The sequence below is a fragment of the Xyrauchen texanus genome, chromosome 2, assembly GCF_025860055.1.
Source record: "Xyrauchen texanus isolate HMW12.3.18 chromosome 2, RBS_HiC_50CHRs, whole genome shotgun sequence".
Taxonomy (NCBI): Eukaryota; Metazoa; Chordata; class Actinopteri; order Cypriniformes; family Catostomidae; genus Xyrauchen; species Xyrauchen texanus.
In genome coordinates this window covers 32656094-32676809 of record NC_068277.1, presented here as the reverse complement: position 1 = coordinate 32676809, position 20716 = coordinate 32656094, and the positions used below count along the sequence as shown (strand labels likewise).

Below are 20716 nucleotides of genomic sequence, written 5' to 3'. Positions count from 1 at the left end.
CAGGCCGCTCTGCCATCCAGGTTAGTGAGAGCAGACGAGCAAGGGGGGCGGTTACGGGCAGTGAAAGGTGCCCTCCATGACTGCATCAGCTCATCCTGCACTTCCGGGAAGAATGGTACCGGGGGGGGCGTGGCTGTGAGCGTACCAGTCGTCAAGCCGCGAAGGCTGTGGGGAGGACGGGGGGTTCCATTCCAAGCCCACGCTCATGGCAGACTGGGAAAGCATGTCGGCCATCCGTGCGTCCGCCTCCGATTGGGCGGGCTGGCCCGAAGGCGGCAGCCCAGTTGAGTCTTCCGTGTCAGACACCTGGACGCTCCCCGATGCAGCTGTGATGTCATCATCCAAGCCCGGGGGCTCGAGGGAGAATGTCGGCTGGCCATGAGGCGAGTCGCACTCATCCCGAGCCCGGATGGAAGCACACGAGCGTGTCGGGGGGGGCGTGGCTGTGAGCGTACCAGTCGTCAAGCCGCGAAGGCTGTGGGGAGGACGGGGGGTTCCATTCCAAGCCCACGCTCATGGCAGACTGGGAAAGCATGTCGGCCATCCGTGCGTCCGCCTCCGATTGGGCGGGCTGGCCCGAAGGCGGCAGCCCAGTCGAGTCTTCCTTGTCAGACACCTGGACGCTCCCCAATGCAGCTGTGATGTCATCATCCAAGCCCGGGGGCTCGAGGGAGAATGTCGGCTGGCCACGAGGCGAGTCGCACTCATCCCGAGCCCGGATGGAAGCACACGAGCGTGTCAGGGGGGCGGGTTGTTTGTGGGGATTTACCTGCCGAAACCGAGCCCATCATCATCCCCGTATCGCCTTCATCGCCAGCAGGGTCGTCCTCAATCCCGTGGGAAGAAGGAGCGATGCGGGGGGCGGCTGAAGTGGCATTCACCTTCAGGAAGGAGAGCCGCGACCGCAACGTTGCCATGGTCATGTTCTTGCAGTGAGAACATGAACCATCCACGAACGCCGCCTCAGTGTGATCGCTACCCAGGCACACGAGGCAGCATCTGTGGCCGTCGTTCTTAGAGAAATCGACCACATCCAGGAGCAACACAGGGGCGGAAAGGCATCTTGAAAAAGACGCGTCCTGAAAAGGACGTTCAACGCCGCTGTGTATTGCTCTTTTTGTGAGTGGAAAACTCAGACTCTTTTATAGAAAATGTAACTCTTAGGAGGAGACACTCTTTTAAACAGAGAGAAAGCACTGTCGAAGCGACCAGGGGCATGAACTGCACAGCGTGCAGAGAGAGACGCCAGCTGGAAATGCGCCGTGCGGATCCAACAGCAATGCTTCTCACTGCTTGCTGCACAACCGCTGCCCCGCTTCCCTTTAAACCCATATGTCCAGGGCGGGGCATGCAAATTCTGTCTGCCAACTTGACATTGGCCTTTTCTCAGGTTCAGAGGTACGATTCCGCATCCAAGGAAGACCCCTTGTGTCACTTCATTCGACACAACATCGAGTGAGTGACAGAAGGGGAACCCTATTTTGTTAGGATTTGCATTATTATTTTTGTTATTATGGCTTAACCTGATCGTGCAGACCAAACCATAAGGCCTAGAAACTTAAAACATTCAGGGATGGTATTACTCCAGCTGGTTAGCCATGTGCATAGGATTTAAAAAAAATTATTATAATTTCCAGTGATTCCTTGCGTCATGGTGAATGAACGGAACCAAACCTGTGCAGAAACATTCTCTGGAGTCCCAATATTAATAATTATCAATAAAGTTGGAACTTTCGATGCAGTTACACCAGTATGTCAGAACGTACACCACTTACTCTTAAATGGTTGAACTCTTGAATAGGATAAGATATTATCACCAAATTTTAAACACTTATGTAGGTCAATCTGAGGACACATGCGAAAAATTTTGCTTATCTCTGTGCTTATCTCTCTAACCCGATGTTTCTGAAAACTAAGGCACTTTAAAAAATAAATATGTTGCAAACAGACTGTCTAATTAACACTTAATATCTGTTAAATATGTACTTAAAATACCTTAAAGGCTTGAACCCCATTAATTGCTGCTGACAGCTATATTTGTTTATTATATCTCTCTGGTGTCCATCTCCCTCTTCCATCTATCTATTTTTCTCTGTGTCATCTGCTTCTCTGTCAAGGCTCTGGCAAGTATGAGTCTGAACACTCAGCCCATTCTGAACCTGGAGAAGTTTCAGGAGGGACAGGAGCTTCCTCTGTTGCCACCTGGCCGTGACAAAGCCTCCCCCTCCTCCACTGAGTTCAATCCACTCATCTACGGCAATGATGTAGACTCTGTGGATGTAGCCACAAGGTATACACTTATTTCTGTACCTCCTTTGAGATGAGGGTAAACAGCTGGTAAATCTTTAGAGTTGCTACACTAATATCTTTGATATGCAAAGACAGTGCTACAAAAAGTACCATGGTATTATCATGGAATTCTTTGAATTACCTTAGATTACCATGTGTATACCATTGTATATGAATATGGATCCCATAGTTCCATGGTACAAATCAAAGTACCTTGGAATTACCAACTGAAATCTTCACAGTATTTTTTTTAAGAATTACCCAAATCTAAATATTTAAATCAAGCCCAAAGTAGAATTTGTTGTTTGATATTTACATTTAGTCCAATCTCTTTTTGTAAATATTTTCTTAAAGGTAAAGTGTGTCATTTTCTTTCATTGTAGAAATCATTTCTCCTATCCAGGGATGCAAACTACTCACCTTTCAGCTAAAATCATATTTTCTGAAGATTATTTGCACCAATTGTTTGGTAAAATGTTATATTTTTATTTGTATTTTTTTATTAAAATAACTTGAAAGTGAATACTTAAGGTTAAACACTTTAAAAAAAAAAGCTTTTAATACAACAAAATGAACAAATCAACTGAAAATATGTAACTAAAACACCTGCTATGACTTTCTCACCTTTTTCACCTCTCATGTGCTTGCGTTCCTGTTTATCACAGCTTAATATGCAGAGACACCTAAAAGTAAGCAATTTACCCCAAAAAGTATGAACACTGCACTGAAAACCCTAATAAGTTCACTACTCAATTCATTGAGGAAACTCATCCCTCAATTTAATTGAGTCATATTTAAGTTAAGGTAACTAGATGCAAGTAGAATATACTCCAATTGGTAATATAAATATTGTTGTTTCTACTTATAATTGTAACTTAATTTAACTAAATTTAGATCATGCAATAAGTTTTAAATTATTTAAAAAGATTATTGCTGCTGCTGGGTGAATAATTAAATAAACTTAATTCTCCACAAAAATGTATATATGCCTCTAGTTCATTTTAACATGCATGAGTAGAACTGGGCTAAGGTTAAAAGGGTCCAACTTGAACAAAGGGGACACAGATCTCTCAAAAAGTGACATCACACGAAACCACTATTTGCAACAACAAAAAAAATATAATTCTACAAAAGAGCTAAAGCCTCTCTGAATTCTTATTAACAACTACAGTATTTAAATGCCTCCATTAGTTCCCTTTGGCCAAGGAAATTTAATTCAAGTAAAAGGGATTATTAGTATTCCCCATATCATCAGTTTTGTACTCAATCGACACTCAAAAGTGTTAATCGTGTTATTAACGCTTAGAATCTGAAGTCTATGGATTTTTATGATAAATAAGTTCAAGAAGAAATTACACACTTCACTTTTCAAATGCCCCATAAAATACTTGATATTTATTTTAAAATCTGTTATTTATTTTTGATTGTAATTAGAGTGGCGATGGTGAGGTTCTTCAACTCTCCAAATGTGCTGCAAGGATTCCAGATGCACACACGCACTCTGCGTCTCTTCCCCCGGCCCGTGGTTGCATTCCAGGCTACATCTTTTCTGGCTTCTCGGCCACGCCGAAATGGATTCACAGAAAAGCTCTCACACACCCAGGCAGTGGAGTACTATGGAGAGTGGGCTCTCAACCCCACCAACTTGGCTTTCCAAAGGATACATAACAGTGAGAGAGATACACACACTGATCAACTTCATACCTCATCTTAACACATATATCTATACATAAAGCTTCACCATGAAGACCTTTCAGTGTGTGTTTTTCTTGCAGGAACAGTACTTTGTGTGTGTGTGGTGGTTAGTAATTATGCTGTGTGTTTGTGTGTGTGTCAGATGTGTATGACCCCTCTCTGATAGGCGACAAGCCTAAGTGGTATTCACACCAGTTACAGACAGTATTTTACCGTGTGTATGATGGAAACTCTCAATTGGCGGAGGCATTGAGTGGACCACTGCAGGATGAGACCAACGATTCAGACCCTACCGATGACAGGTAAAACATGCCACACACAAACCAACATACATGCAATGTTCACAAAATAGACCTAATAGTGTGTGTATAATAGACCTTTATACACACACTCATGCAAACACATTCACAAATGTCACAGGTTCTGCAATACTCCAGGTTCTTTGGTATATAATGCTACAAATCTGCCAAAATTTATTTTGTTGCTATCCGTTTGTTTCAGTGGCAGTGGCAGTGACAGTGACAGAGACAGTGAAGCATATGATGACTCCAGTTCTTCCTACTCGTCTCTTGGAGACTTTGTGAATGAGATGATCAAAGGAGACATACAGGGGGACACGCCAAGTTAGCATCTACATTTTTGAATCCCTTATTCTAGCCATATATTCAAAACTACCATCATTATTAATCACTATATATTTATCTATATTAAATTAAATCCTTATTAATCTACTATAAAAGCTATATTAAACTCAGACTTTTGAGAAGTTTGAATTATGATGGGAGCTTCCTAATTGTTGCCATGATTTCTCTCTCTCTATCTCTCTATCTCTCTCTCTCTCTCTGTAGATCTTGACCCTCTGACCCATGCTGCACTGGGGGATGCTAATGAGGTAGAGATCCATGACTTCCAGGAGTATAAGGGAGAGAGTGGGGAACATGACCCAGAGCCAGAGGGCCCTTCAGATGCCACAGAAGGCCAGCCACTCCGCTCCAGCTCCAGCACCACGGCTAGTTCCAGTCCCAGTACCGTCATACAGGGAATCAACCATGTCAGTGCTCGTCCAATGTGTTATCTGAATCTTGAGCAAACCTTTTGTTTGTGACACTTAAAATATATTATACTTTATGCAGGAGCAGAAGCAACCTATTGAGGTGGAGGTGTCTGCAAGTGTAGCTCTTCAGAACTCAGCTCCAGTATTAGGTGCCTCACCTTTCACAAGACCCGCCCCTGAGCCAGACCCTGTGGACTCAGCCAATAAGAAGCGACAGTATGATAACCCCTATTTTGAGCCCCAGTATGGCTTCCCTACAGAGGACGATGCTGAAGTGGAAGAACAGGAGGAGAGTTACACACCACACTTCAACCAGAATCTCAATGGCAACAAGTATGTATTCAACTCTTTTCAGTCAATACTTGCATATAGTTCTACACAAACAGACAACCAGAATATGTATCATCTGAAACAAACAAATGCACACACAAGCAATCTGAATCCTCTCTGTACCCTTGATGTGTTTAGGCCATCTCGGCCGCTGAGACCCAGCAGTCTAAAGCTTCCGGGTGAATCTGATGGTGAGGGAGATTCCAAAAATAGCTCTCCAAACTCCACCATTTCCAACAACAGCAATGATGGCTTCGGGGGACTCATGTCCTTCGCCAGTGAGTGGCCAGATTAACATAAACTCTATTCATTCCTTCGTAGCTCATGCTTGGTATGCCAAATTTTACATAAACATAAATGACCATGAACGAGTGCTGCACTTAGTCCTCAAATAATTGTTTATTTTGTGACTTGTTCTTCATCTCACTCTCTTCTTATGTTAAATCTGCTGTAATATCAGATTATTTTAGTTTTTATTGATTTTTAGAAATATTTTCTTAAAGAATGTGAAAATACACACAAACCTTTGTATAATAACATTACAAAACATTGATATGTTACATTTTGTATCACATAACCTCACTGCATTTGTCACACAAACTCATCACATTGCATGTTTAATTAAGCGGGTGATGTGCATTTGTAAACACAAATTAGTGCAGTTAATTAGTTAAAAACTTTTAATCAGTTCACAGCCCTTCTTATCATTTGGGAATTTTGTTAGTTTATATTGAAATAAAAAGAGAGGGGAATAAATAGGAACATGATAGTGAATGGAACATAATCCGGACTAGACTCGAACCCAGGTCTCCCATGAGCATGAAGCTCAATATGTCTGAGTGTTGCACTGACCATTAGGCCATCGCTTTGGATTTAAAAACTTCTGACTGTTATATCAAAGCTTGTGTTGGCATAAAGTTGTTAAATGTAATGACTTTACATTAGGCGTTAAAATATGTTCTCCAAACTAGGAGTAAGACTCATAAACAAAGACTGTGATGTGGTGTGTTTAATGCAAGTTTATGTAGTAACATAGTCAGTTATGTACTCTTTCATCTCTTAAGTGAAAACAAGGGCCAGTTTCAAAACAGATTTGCAGATCCCCCAGCCTGAGCATCAACATGAGCACCAAAAACATTTGAGTGGAATAGTGATAATAGATCCCTGAAATGTGTGTTTGTGGTGTGTATGTGCAGGTAACCTGTATAAAAACCATGGGACCAGTTTTAGTCTCTCCAGTCTGGCCCTGCCTAATAAGGCCCGAGAGAAGAACACTCCCTTCCCCAGCCTCAAAGGTACACACAGCCCCTCTGATCTCTCCAGGTTGCCTTCCCTCTCATCCATCCATCTGCTCATCCTCTCACCACTTTTTTAAACATTTTCTTAAGTCCAGCTCTCTCATCTGTCCTGTCTTATCTGTCTTCTCTTCCTCTCTCATTCTTCCTCTCCTGCTGTCCAGGGCCTTTTATCTTTCCTTTCCCATTCTGTTTCTCTTTTTAACTCTCTGCTTACCTATCTCATTCTCGTTGTGCACCACTTTACTTCTTCCCATTGTTTAAGTCGGTGATGATAAGCTAATTCTTAAATCACTGCAGTTAGACTCACCTTGCTATATTACCTATATTGAACATAAAACGTGTCAAATAATTACATTTATAGTTTTGCATGTGGAAGACACTTTTATTCAAAGCGATTTAAAGTGCATTCAACCGTACATTCAGTAATTGATCTACTTCATCAGAGGTGTATATACTGTATATTTAGAATTTTTTTTGATGTTATTAGGAAAAATAGAACATTTGGAAACAATGCCAGTGGTTTAATGGACAGTACTGGTTTAATGGTTTATGATCTTAAGAGCTAAAAAGCAAATACATGTGCAAAGAGAAGGGTTGGGATAGGGCAGGCGTTACGATTGGCTCCAACATTCGGTAATAAAAGGTAGTACTTCTTTACTTTAGTTTAATGGTTCTCATTTCCCCCTTTTTCTCTTTTTCTTCTAATTTGTTTGGTTTATTTTAAAGAGTATTTTAATTTTGATTTAACAGGGGACACAGATCAAGGTTTGTGGGAATGTTGCCTGATTTCTTTGCCCATACCCTCAAATGTGCTTTATCCTGTGTTGCTGCCGTGCAAGTGTAGAGTGCCATGCCCCTTTTTCAGTGGAAAATGGTGGCATTGACATAGCTCAGTCACTTTCCAGAGTAGCAACCATATGTTCTTATTGTTGTTGTGATTGTCTTTAATTTCCTTTTGTTCATGCTTTTGGATGATTTGTTTCATTGCTCAGATGATGGTGATGACAGTCCTGTGAGTCCTGGTATGTTTCATATCTTTAGCCTGCCCTATGATGAAATACATATAGTTAATCTAACCATAGACCCTTTGAATCCTGAGAGAATGAGAAATACTACCCTGTTAACCTGATTTTACAGACTTTGGTTCCTAACTCCAGTCCTAGATGGAGCTTACTCTCCTGAATCTGGTCCAGCTACAAGACTAAAAAGCACTTATCTTGAGCTGATAAAGTGTGCCAATTAATGGTTGGAATATCAAAATCCCCCTGGGACAGTAGTTTGGAACCTCTTAGATGTAGAGGATATATATTTGTTCATATATATCCACTATAACTTTCCTTCTCCTTGTTCCTACTCAGTGCTCATCTGATTGTCAGTCATGAAGTATAATGATGACACACCTATTAATAAACAACAACCAGCTCTTGGTTGGTTTAATTCCAAACAGTTTTGTATTCTATGTAGACTTTTATTTTTTTGTACAAATGCAATGTTTTGATTTTTGAACTTATTGTGCTGTGTGCGATGTATCTCTCCTGGTTTTTGAAGTGGTTTCCCCTTCATTTGTGTGTCATCTATATTGGAGACTGAGTTGATGTCTGTTCCATATCTATCCATTTCAATTTTACCTGAACTGGATTATCTGGGTGAATTGAAGATAACAAAAACACATTGCGAGACGTGCAGTCTCGCAATACATTTCTAGTTCTGATCTGTCTCGGAACTGAAATGCAATTTCCACCAAAGTCTTGCTAAAGGAGGCTTTGAACTCTGATGGTTGTGGTGTAGGTGTTAATTGAATATATAAAATGGTGTTTTAGGATTTTAGCTTGCACATACACCCACTCTGGTTGAAGCAGAGCAACATGTATGCTGCTTGTAAAGCTGTGTACAGGAGAAAACCAAAAGAGCACAAACTTCATTCCATGTAGCAGGTTTAAGGGTTGGCTAATTATTTTTGTTCATTTATTTTACAGCCCCCTTTTCACTGTCACTCAGTGAAACACAAATGAACAACTCGAGTATCTCTGTTTATCAGGCAATGCCTCACAGTGTCATTTTGGAGAATGTGCTTTTGTTGTTTTCTTTACCTTTAAACAATCTATCTCAAACTTTTAATCAGTTCACAGCCCTTCTTATCATTTGGGAATTTTGTTAGTTTATATTGAAATAAAAAGAAAGGGGAATAAATAGGAACATGACAGTGATGGGAACATAACTGTCTTCCTGAAATGAAATACTTTTGAATAGGGATGTCCCAATACCGATACTGATATCGGAATCAGGTCCGAAACCACACTCTTGCTCGTAAAAATGCTCTGATACCAAAAACCGATACCATCTGACGTATGAATGTCAATATGTAAACAATCAGCGCACAAATTCTAATCATGTTATGTTTTAGTGAGATTATTTAACCTCAAAAGCGGCAATTTAATGAGATAAATATATAGATTTCTTTGCATATGCACCACACTTCTGTGAGCAGAGCACTAGTGAATGTATGGAGACAGAGTTGTGCTGAGGCCTGCTGCTCTGCACGTACCCTTTTAAAGCTCCTCCTTGGCTCACACAAGGAAAACACCTTCTTGAGCATCGAGATGCAGATGATAGCGAAAAGAAATCACTTTGTAGTGCGAGGCACATACAGAGTACATACTTAATTAAATAGCAGGCTTTTGCAGTTTAATAATCACTGAGTCACGTAGCAACCTGCTTTTTTGGACTGAAAACTACCGGCATCACACAGAAACAATGAAATAAAAGCTCAGTCAAAATAAAAGCTCAATTTAAATAATAAATGTATGAAAGAAACATATCACTGTTGTAAAGTCATGTAATATTCACTATTACTACTACTATTACTACTACTAAAAATAGTGATAATAATAATAAATAAATGGTAATTTTATTATTTTTAAGCAAGATGCGCTATTATGCAGCACTTTATTTGGCAAAAAAATAACTCCAATGTTGTATTTAGGATTGTGCTGTGAGGTTCTGTATATAATTACTTAATTTGATAAAAGTTTAAGTTAATTATATTTTCATTTGATTAAAATTTTAATTCACTTATTTATTTAAACACGATTTTGATGATTGAATTAAAATAATCTATTGATATGGATTTCAGAATAAAACTGTATCGGCAAGTATCAGAAAGAAAGTGTTGGTACTCGTACTTGTACTTGTTCTAAAAAAAAAAAAATGGTATTGGGACATCCCTACTTTTGAATTGTTTCAATACAACAATTGTTACCTCCTAAGCTATCTCTTAAAGATGCACTGAGTAATTGTTTTGTTTTTGTAGGACACTGGTTTTGGACTTTATTATGACACTTGAAGCAGTTTCTTATTTACCGATACCATAGTAGAAATACCCTAGGCATAGTTATCACCCATGTCAATTTATTGTGCAACCACAATAGTCTGATTATTGGGGGAGTTCAGAAAAGAAAATAGTGTTTTCCTTTTATGTTTATATGATACATACATACTATACATACATGGGCAACTATCCAAATATAATTGTGTAAGTCAAAAACTTCAAAGAATGCGCTTTTAATTCTGAATGTTATTTTAGCACTTGTTATACTTCTTACAGATAACAGACAAAACCTATAAGAAATGTCTGCAATCATTATATTTATTTCATTTCATCTGTTCCAAAGTCTAGTTTAGAATTGTTCATTATTGCAACAAGTTTGCTAAAACTGTTTGCTATTATGGACAACTATTTGCCAAAGTTTCCTCACAGAACTGTTTGCCAGTAGCATAAAATTGTCAGTGGTTGCCAAAGGTTCTCTATAAGTGCACCACTTGCAGTAAAGAGCGGAACATTTCTGCCAGAAATTTGTGTGGTTTGTTTGACTCAAATTTACCATATATTAACTGCAAGTTTACCTCAAATAAACAATTTTTAAGGATAGTTACTGATGCAATTGTAAAAATACCCTATTCTCTGCACCTTTTAAGATGAAGTTGTAGTTGCAATGGTATCTGTTTTGTTCAGACAGAAGTTCTTCATATTCTTAAATCCAGTTTGCCATACTTCCATCAGAATTTACAGTTAATCAAAGCCTCTCAAACCACAAGCTATTCAAACTAATGGAAGTTTTGGATGCTAAACAAAGTTCCTGACTTCTTTCTCTCATATAATCTCTCTCTCTCTCAAGTCTCTCTCTCTCTCTCACTCACACTTTTTTCTCATACTCCATGCTCTGCTGGTTTTCTCTGTTTTATATGTACATGTGTCTGGCATTTGTGGTTGTGGGTTGATGTTTGGACTTGTTCTGTCTGGGCCGGTGTTGTTCTCTGTCCCCTCTTTAACCCCCTGTACTAATTCTGGCTTCTCTGTCCAGTATTTGGGCTAAATTCTCTAATGGAGATTGTAACAGAGATCGGCCCGGGGAGCGGAGAAGGTGGGTTCTGCCCTTTGCTGCGCAAGCTGCATGCTTCTCCAAAGCCAGTCAGCTACATCTCCCAGCATCCTGTTTCACCTTTGCTTCCTCATTACTCACCTTCGACAGTCAAATTGTGTCATATTTCAGTCACTGTGATTGTAACCAATTTTTTTTTTGTTTCACCTAAATGTCATCATGTCTTTGTTGATGAACTGGACCTGTTGTTGAAATAATTAGTCTTCTATCAGAGGGAGAGTTTGGAGAGAAATGGTGATCTCAACGGATTGTAGAGCGATTGTAGGTCTCTATAAGACTGCATAGAGGATTTGTCTGATCAGAAGTTCGCTCTAATAAACAGGTTGAAAAAGCAGAAACATATGGAATATCCTAGAAATGAAGTTCAGCCATGCTACTGGACAGTCAAATGTTTGTACACCTGGTTGAATGTATGATCCTTTATAAAAAAAATGTACTTAAAGCTTAAAAGCATTTTGTACACATATGTAAGTATGTAAGTTGGGACTTTTTTCATTAAGCTACAATTTTAAATTAACTAAAAGTGTTTTTTTGTGTGTGAGATATATATACACACACACACACACACACACACACACACACACACACACACACTGGTGGCCAAAATATCGGAATAATGTACAGATTCTTTTTCCATCTGCAGAACTGCTGCTCATTGGATGTTTTTTGTTTTTCGCACCATTCTGAATAAATTCTAGAGACTGTTGTGGATGAATGTCCCAGGAGATCAGCAGTTACAGAAATACTCAAACCAGCCCATCTAGCACCAACAATCATGCCACAGTCAAAATCACTAAGATCAAAATTTTCCCCATTCTGATGGTTGATGTGAACTGTAACTGAAGCTCCAGACCCGTATCTGCTTTTTTTATGCACTGCAGCCACATGATTGGCTGATTAGATAATTGCATTGATGATTGTTGTTGCCAGATGGGCTGGTTTGAGTATTTCTGTAACTGTTGATCTTCTGGGATTTTCACACAGAACAGTCTCTAGAATTTACTCAAAAACAAAAAACATCCAGTAAGCGGCAGTTTTGCGGACGCAAATGCCTTGTTGATGAGAGAGGTCAACAGAATTGCCAGCCTGGTTCGAACTGACAAAGTCTTTGGTAAGTCAGATAACCACATATGAGAAGAATAACATCTCAGAATGCTATATTGAGATGCGGGTTGGCAATGTTTTGGTGGCATGAGGGAGACCTACACATTATTATTAGGCAGGTGGCTTTAATGTTGTGGCGGATCTGTGTATATAAAGTTAAACCAAAATGAATTTTCACTATCATCATATTTTTTAAGATAGAATTCTAAAAAAGATTTGAATTTAACAGGGTTTTAAACATACAAAACCTCTGCAAGAGGAACCACACATTTGCGCAATTGACTACTAAGAAAGATAACATAGGCTGTACAGGATGCTGTGTTGTAAGCCCAATCATTTTTCTTATTACAAAAGAATAGCAGTGCTCTGAGCAGTTTATCTCAAAACAACAGCTTTTCTTTTGGATACTCATCATAGAAGTTTATCTCATTAACAATAGCAGTTTTTTAATCTGCTTTGTTTTTGCTATGTTTACTGCTTTCTAGCAGGCTTCAATTCCAATTCAATAATTTCAATTGATCTGTATTCTTATAAGGTGTTTCAAAGTACTACTTCAGCAGGTCTGTAATGTTGGAAGTCTTCAGGCAATGTTTTGGAATAGTTGTTTGGACTTTATTATGAGCAATATAAAACCATGTCTGACAATATTTCCTGGCCCATTTTAACATGTAATCTACCACACAGTGGGAAATATGTGTAAATATGGCCATCTGTTTATACGCTTGTTTGCAGCACTACACATGGTTTTGCTTTGCGCATATAAATGTTTAGATGTGTGCACAGAGACTGGATAGACACACTGAAATGCTTTATCTGTAGTTTTGTATTTGCTGTGCCGCACACTCACAGCAAAGTGTGTGGGACAATCATCTGAAATGAGAGGACATCTTATTCTATTTAATTTGTTGTGTTGGTCTTGTTGCCATGCAATCTGGTTCTCAATCACCCATTTTTTTCCCCCACTCATTTTTCCTCACTCTATTATTTTTTTTGTGTGTGTGTGTGTGCGCACTTACCAGTGTCATTGCTCTAGTAGCTCTCCTGATTGCTCTAGTCCTTCAGTCACTCTCTAACATTAGTCATGTAACACCCCCTTACTGCTGTGTCCAAAAAATTGAGGTGTAAGAAAATCAAAGCCAGTGTTTGTGAATTTGTTAAAGGTTGTTGTGTGTTTGCTTTGACTTCAAGTTATTCTAGTTTATCATGCACTGACTGTAAGCAATGTGTGTATTTGGATTATAGTCCGTTTCACAAATCCTGCATCTGCGATGCATGATTGGAGCATGTTTATTTCGGCACCCATATTAACAGTTATAGCATTCATACTGCTGGCACTGAAAGTGCAGTTTCAGCATTAACTCTGAGTCTATTTTTGCTGCACATCAAACTCTGAACATAACAAAAACACAATGAAAATGCACTATTAACACAATTATCAACACAATGTTTTGCAATATAGGCTTTTATGAAACAACATAAAAATGGAGTGACCTACTCACCCATTGTTTCAAAAATATGTCAAGCTTGATGCGAGTTAAAACACACCATGACATCTGCACAGAGAGCACTTTCTGGTCACTATATCTGACTGAATCCAGATGATTTAAGTTTGATTTATTACATTCACTTTGGGGTTTGGATTCTTTTCCATGTAAATTAATTTCCATTTGAATGTAAATGTCGCCCCTCTCTGCATGTTAATTAAACTACATAATAATCAAATTTGTAATAATTCTCAATGTAAAACTCCTTTTAAACATTCTATAATCTATGGCCATTATATAAGGAAATATCTAATGTGGTAACCTAGAACTCACTCATGCTCTGCAGATGAAGGATGTTAAACGGGTCTTTTCTGACTTTTCAAATGATGTGATTTTTGCTGAGGTAAATTTGTAATTTATGTGTGATTTGAGTGATTTCTCTATTTATTTATTTTTGTTGCAAGATTGTGGGTGGGTGTTGACATGTGGAATCAGCTTCCATGTGACCCACATACATTCATATGAGATCTGACATGTGATTGGTCTCTTCTAGGTGCCCGAGCTCCCCGAGCACTGGTAGATCAGAAATCCTCTGTTATTAAACACAGCCCCACCGTCAAGAGAGAGTCTCCATCTCCTCAGGGCAGAGCCAACAATACTAGGTACTGCAGACGCTTTTCTCCAGAGTGACTTGCAAATCATAATAATATAAGAATAATACAAACCGAAGCGATTTAATCTCAGCTTCCATGAAAATATCAGTGGATTTAAATTTTTGTTCATTTTCAATTGTCTGCCTATTATAATATACAAATAAATGATAGTTGCTTCATTAAGCCTGGTTTTTATCCTGTGCAGTGAGAACCAGCAGTTTCTGAAGGAGGTCGTCCTGAGCGTGCTGGATGGGCAGGGTGTGGGCTGGCTGAACATGAAGAAGGTGCGCCGCCTGCTGGAGAACGAACAGCTGCGAGTCTTTGTGCTCAGCAAACTCAACCGTGTTGTCCAATCAGAGGAGGATGCTCAGCAGGAAGTTATAAAAGATGTGGTGAGTCTTGTCCACAGAGAGTCAAACAAGAGAGTTTAGCGTTAAAGCAAAACTCTGTAGTCATTTATCAGCTTCATATGTTATATGATTTTGTGTGCCTCTGCCTATAGGAGATCAACAGAAAGGTGTATAAAGGCATGTTGGACTTATTGAAGTGCACAGTGTCCAGTTTGGAGCACTCCTACACTAATGCTGGGCTTGGAGGCATGGCCAGTGTGTTCAGCCTGTTAGAGATAGCACGCACCCACTACCAAACAAAAGGTAATATTCAACAAGCACTTGCAGTAAACATTTGAAATGTTCAAGTTAAGGATTTTATGTGATTCCTTTTGAGTCAAGTGTTTTCTTGCCAGCATACAGAGGAATAGATTAGTGCTAACACAAATAATGTCAATGTGCAACCCATGCCATCTGGAAGGCTCTAGTTCCTCTCCTTCACAGCAGTGTGAAGCCTCTGGTGTCCCTCTGGTGTCATTCACCCTGCAATCTAATTATATAACCTTGGGATTCAGCCGTACTTTCCATACCTGTTTGCAGAAATCATCTGTACTCTGCCTAACTTGACATTCTGTCCCCTGTCTCTGTGTCTTTGCTATTTCCTGTTTTTCTCTTTCCCTTGCTGTATTTCTTCGGTGCCCACTTGTGGCTCGCATACCCAGAGAAACGGAAACGGAGCCCCACAGATGGGGTGAGCAGTCCAGGCAGTAAGGAGAGCCCATCGGGCCGAATGGAGAGCGCCAGGGCAGCAGGCGTGCTAATAGTACCACGTATCCAGTTGCCAACCCCCTCCTCTGGGAAGGCATCACGGCAGTTTGATACCCGGAGTCTGAACGAGGAGAATTTTATTGCATCCATTGGTGTGTAAACCGTAGTCCCCACTGCATGCCCTTTGCTGCTTGTTACCTTCCCTGAGCTCTTGGGGGCCGTTGTGTCCCTCTGGGCCAAATCCTCTATTTCATTAACTGTCTACACCAGCTTTGTGCCAAAGGTTAAGAACTAACATGGCTCAATATTTCCTTAAAGGAATATTCCGGGTTCAATACAAGTGAAGCTAATCAACAGCATTTGTGGCATAATGTAGAATTTGTGACAGAAATGTGAAGCTTATAATTATAAAGCACTTACATTAATTCTTCTGTTAAAATGTATGTATTGTTATACAGCTGTAAAGTTGTTTAAATCACTATTTTTACAGACATTTTAGGGTTTGTTGACATTACATCGTCATTGCAACAAAGTTGTTCAATTGGATATAAATTTGCACAGAAATTTATCACACTAAAATCATGTTAACACACATATTGTTTATGTCTTGTGGCTATACTTTTGAAACGGTGAGTATTTTAAAGTTTATGGATTGGCCCCATTCACTTCCATTGTAAGTGCCTCATTGTAACCCAGATTTTTGCTTTTTTTAAAGAAAAGGAGGGACAATTATTAAATTGTTTTTGTAGTTATCGACATTATGCCAAAAATGCTGTCAGTTGAGCGTAATACTTGTATTGAACCTGTAATATTCCTTTAAAGGGATAGTTCACCCCAAAATAAAAAAATCATATCATCATTTACTCACCCTCATTTTGTTTCAAACCCCAGAACATCTACTTTTGTGTTCCACGGAAGAAGAAATGTCATATGGGTTGGAACAACATAAGGGTGAGTAAATGATAACAGAATTTAAAAACTATATTTATACTTAACAATTTTCAAATTCTGCAGTTTTGTAGCTTTTAGAGCCAATAAATGAGACCATTTCAAGAGGGCATTGGTTGGTGTAGACACATTACTGGAATATTGTGATAGATATGATCCTTATTAATGTACACTTCTTCTGGAATGTTAAACGTATGTTTTTTTTATTTAAATCCTGTTTGCCAATCCTGACTCCCCCTTAAATCCACTGAATGCATGTTAGTGTACCTTTCACTTGTACACCCAGCCCTGCAGCTTTGTGTAGCCGAGAGTTCAATGGTGGGTCTGTGCCACTACTCTCCATAAAAGGGTCCTGAGCTGTTGTCTCCCCTGTTAACAGTCCTATGATGAGCAAGTCCTAAAGCAAACCACAGAAGTCTGCTTGTGTTTTTATTCAGTTATCCTGGCTAGTTGCTGTTAAGATCCAGACCTCTGATTGGCGGTTATATCTGGGTCTGTGTACAGGGGATAGTCCTTCACCCTCTCTCCAAGCACCAACCCCATAACCTTGTCTTGTTTGTCCTTTGGTAATAATGCACCTTCAATTCTACGGAATGTTTTGAGACTGCACCCTCTGCTTTTGCAACACCTCATTTCATCCACCAGCTGCGAGGCTGATTTGTCGTCTTCATCTCATGCCTTTTGTATCTCACAGGCCATCCACCCTTGCCTTGGAGAGCCATTGCCCATTCTGGATGACTAGGATGGGGAAAGTAATCTAAGGCATGAGGCTGATTTTGTATGAAATCTTTTATTTTGGCTCTTCAGGAACAGGGTTGCAAAGCACTGGATGTTTTGTAATGAGACCTCACTAGCTTTGATTGAGCTCATGATTTGACCACCATTTAGAATGCGTACAGCTTTGTGTTAACGTTACAAAACATCCTTGTTTTGGGAAATGAGAATTTGCATTGTTTGGTTTTATTTATCGTTTTCACTTTGTCCTTTCCTCAAAAAGCTCATCCTCCATATCTGACGATTCAACCGCTCTCTGATTCTCTCTCTGTCTTTCTCTCCTTGCTTGCAATGCATCTTGGGTAGAATTGTGGAGCAAGCACCAGGATAACAGAAAGCAAAAAGCTTTGGAAAAAGAACAGAGTAAGATCACTTCCCTAAGCACCCAATTAGACTGTCCTCTGCAGAACCTCAGAATAGGGAAACTCTCCTTCTACCTGCCCAAGTCCCTTTACCTTAAACCACAATTACTTTAGTGGGTAGAAAAATAATCTACCCCCAAATTGTTCTACTAATTTTCAAAAAGCCCATTTACACATGTGGCCCAAACTTGGGGTGTTGGCACACATGTTGCGCCATGGAATTGGTTGCGCTCATGTAAAACAAGCAAGGTAAATAGACACAAAGTTAAAGATTGCAATCCAATGTAATATTTGAGTCTAGACACTGTGCCCTAACCAGACGCAGTGCTATAAGATTCCAGCATCAAGCAAATGGTCTGTCCACACTGAACACGATAATGTTGCGTGATGCAGCACAATCACAACCAATCAGAGTAACATTTTAAAAATGTTTGATGTTTAATTTAGTTATAAGCAGCTTGTGGACTGGTGCCACACCAAGCGATTGACATTGTTCTGTCGCTTGTCATGGCTGGTTGGGCCAATCATTAACTTGGAAGTGAGGCATTTTATTGCATCTTATCTGGTTAGGACAGAGATTAGAGATTATTATATTGAAATTAAATTTAAAATGTATGTTATTCGGGCCAGTATTTCAAAGTGTGCATATTTGACTCTTGACTTATTTGCCCTATTTTTGACTTCTGTACCATTTCTGGGAAGCATTCACATTTGTTGGATTATGATTAGAGCCCGACCGATATGGGATTTGTGAGACCGATACCAATTTTAGAGAGGGGAAATTCACAGATTACAGATATGGTGGCTGATATAGTTAATTTTTAAGCTGGAATGAAAACAGATCTTTAATATGTGGATTGTTCACCGATTTTTTGCCGATATGACTATGCAAATGAACTCAGAAAGCTGCTTTCTTAAACAAATATTTTTATCAAAGAATATTTGACATAGTTATTATACATTGTCAACAAATTGTAGAAATGAACACTGAGAAAATAAAGAATAAAATAGCTTAAAAAATATCAGTACTGTATGTTCAGTATCAGTCAGTTGCTGAATATTTAAATAAAAAATAAATAAAATAAATAGCTAAATAAACATCAGTTGTACTGTTTAGTATCAGTCAAATTATGACTATTTTAATACTGCAAGTCAATTATCAGCAGGTTGTAAAACAAGAAGCATTTACACCTGCAGAGTCCAGAGATAAACCGCGGCAGCGGTGGTACACCATATTCTGCTATACAAGTTCAACGGTGGAAAACCAGAGTTTAAATATTACATTTTATAAATGCAATGACTGGAATTGTTCAGTTGAAGGGGGTACAAATCCTTAACAAAACAGTTTGGTGAATACATGTTTACACATTAGCTTCCACACAGCTGACAAGCAATGAAAGTAGCTACGTGGTTAGCTAGTTAGCTATAAACTCGTTGTCACAGAGTGAAAGATGGACCAGCATTGCGTCTCACCAACTAACAACATAGCATGAAATCAACACTCAACAGACAGTCCACCACCGCACTGTTGTCTGCTAAGCTGCAAAAAGATGCTCTGATGTTTAACTTTCAATCTGCTACATTACTTACTGCACTGAAAAACTATAGCTGGCTAACAGCAAACAGACATGAGTGACATTGTTGTCAGGGACAGGGTTAACCTTATATTAGTTATATTGAAAATGGAAAATGATGGGGTCATTGATTATTTACTTTCCAGTATGTATTTAACAAACTAGTTAGCAGCTTACAGAGAAGACACCGCTCAACTCTGCACCGCTTAACTCCGCCCTGTCTGCAGAGCCACTGTCAGATCTGAGTTAGATCTGTACACAATGGAGACTGAGTGTAATCTGCTGGACAAACTATGTTATGACACCAATTCTAAAGCATTGTTTTCTACATTATATTTTAGGAAAAATGTTTCATATCTGCGCATGTCAGTAAACATATACGCCAATACCGATATATCGGTAAAAGGCTAATATCAGTCGGGCACTAATTACAATGGAATAGATTTATCTCACATGTTCTTAGATTTATCTCATTTTAATGAAGGAACAGTTCCCTTATCCCTAATTGCTATGAGATAGTGATAAGAGAAGATGTCCAGATGATGTTACCTTCTTCTGTAGCACAGTTACTTCTCACTTTAATTTTTTAACTTCTCAATGACTGAACACAGGTTTTGGAACCAGGCAGTTCTCCCATTAAATTTGTCATATGATTTTACACTTCCTTTTTGTTCATTCTTAATATGTTTTGGATGCAATTATGAGATGTGAGATAAACTACATCATGCCACACTTAAAGGAATCGTTCACCCAAAAAAATCAAATGCTGTTTGATATTAGGCAGAATGTTAGCCTCAGTCACCATTCACTTTCAGATGCAGTGAAAGTGAATGGTGACTTACAATAATAATACTACATTTACTAATAGGCTAACATTCTGCTTAACATCTCCTTTTGTGTTCAGCGGGAGAGATCCAGAGAAACAGGTTTGGAAAAACATGAGGGTAAGTAAATTATAGCAGAATTTTAATGTTTGGGTGAACTATCCCTATAAGTTGTTTATTTCAGTCTAGTATGGGATGTAAAGAATTTTATTACAGTTTTTGCTACAAGATCATCACTTGAATATGTGAAAACAACTACTGTAAAAAGCCAGAAAAAATCTGATTCATGCATTGTTGGATTGAAATTTGATAAGAATTTTAATGTTTTTGAAAGGTTTTGAGTATATAAAATGTATTTTCTTCTCTGCAATGACAGTTTCGATGCCTCATACTGCATAGTCAGTCCTAAACACGTTGGAGTTTGCAATTCCAACAACAGTTTCTCCATTTTAAAGCAATGAGCAGCTCACTAGTTGCAGCTGAAGCTTTCTTCTGTCTGATTGGTTGACTGTTTGCCCGCATGTGTGACTGCTTCTGTCTGTGTGTTCATGATATGTAGTGCTAATGTGAACTGATCTGGCCCACTGTCAGCTGAACGGCTTCTTTGAGCTTCCCCAATATGACTGCAAACATGACTTTTTCTCTCTGCCTTCCCTGCAAAGTCTAATGAGTGACAGGTGGCTCAAATAGGATTATTTCCCTTGGTGAAAAACATAACTCTGTGAAAGAAGTAATTATTAAAGTCACTCTGTGGAACAGAGATAGCTTCAACCCACTGTCACAGTCATTTG

At 39.1% G+C, this 20716-nt stretch overlaps 1 protein-coding gene across 34 annotated transcripts in view; it reads left to right on the top strand.

Moving 5' to 3' along the window:
• Positions 1-20716, top strand: part of LOC127654089 (MAP kinase-activating death domain protein-like) — a 94557-nt gene that overhangs the window by 54641 nt on the left and 19200 nt on the right. For 12 of the 34 annotated variants that reach the window (XM_052141273.1, XM_052141346.1, XM_052141354.1 and 9 more), the window contains 12 exons: positions 2118-2290; positions 3724-3959; positions 4127-4286; positions 4486-4607; positions 4833-5035; positions 5118-5371; positions 5507-5646; positions 6565-6663; positions 14247-14355; positions 14552-14738; positions 14849-14999; positions 15398-15595. In XM_052141273.1, coding sequence (XP_051997233.1) covers positions 2118-2290; positions 3724-3959; positions 4127-4286; positions 4486-4607; positions 4833-5035; positions 5118-5371; positions 5507-5646; positions 6565-6663; positions 14247-14355; positions 14552-14738; positions 14849-14999; positions 15398-15595 — 2032 coding nt within the window. Of the gene's footprint in view, positions 1-2117; positions 2291-3723; positions 3960-4126; positions 4287-4485; positions 4608-4832; positions 5036-5117; positions 5372-5506; positions 5647-6564; positions 6664-7658; positions 7689-11027; positions 11088-14246; positions 14356-14551; positions 14739-14848; positions 15000-15397; positions 15596-17471; positions 17529-20716 lie in introns of all 34 variants that reach the window. The other 22 variants (XM_052141300.1, XM_052141239.1, XM_052141282.1 and 19 more) reach the window with 4 other exon arrangements.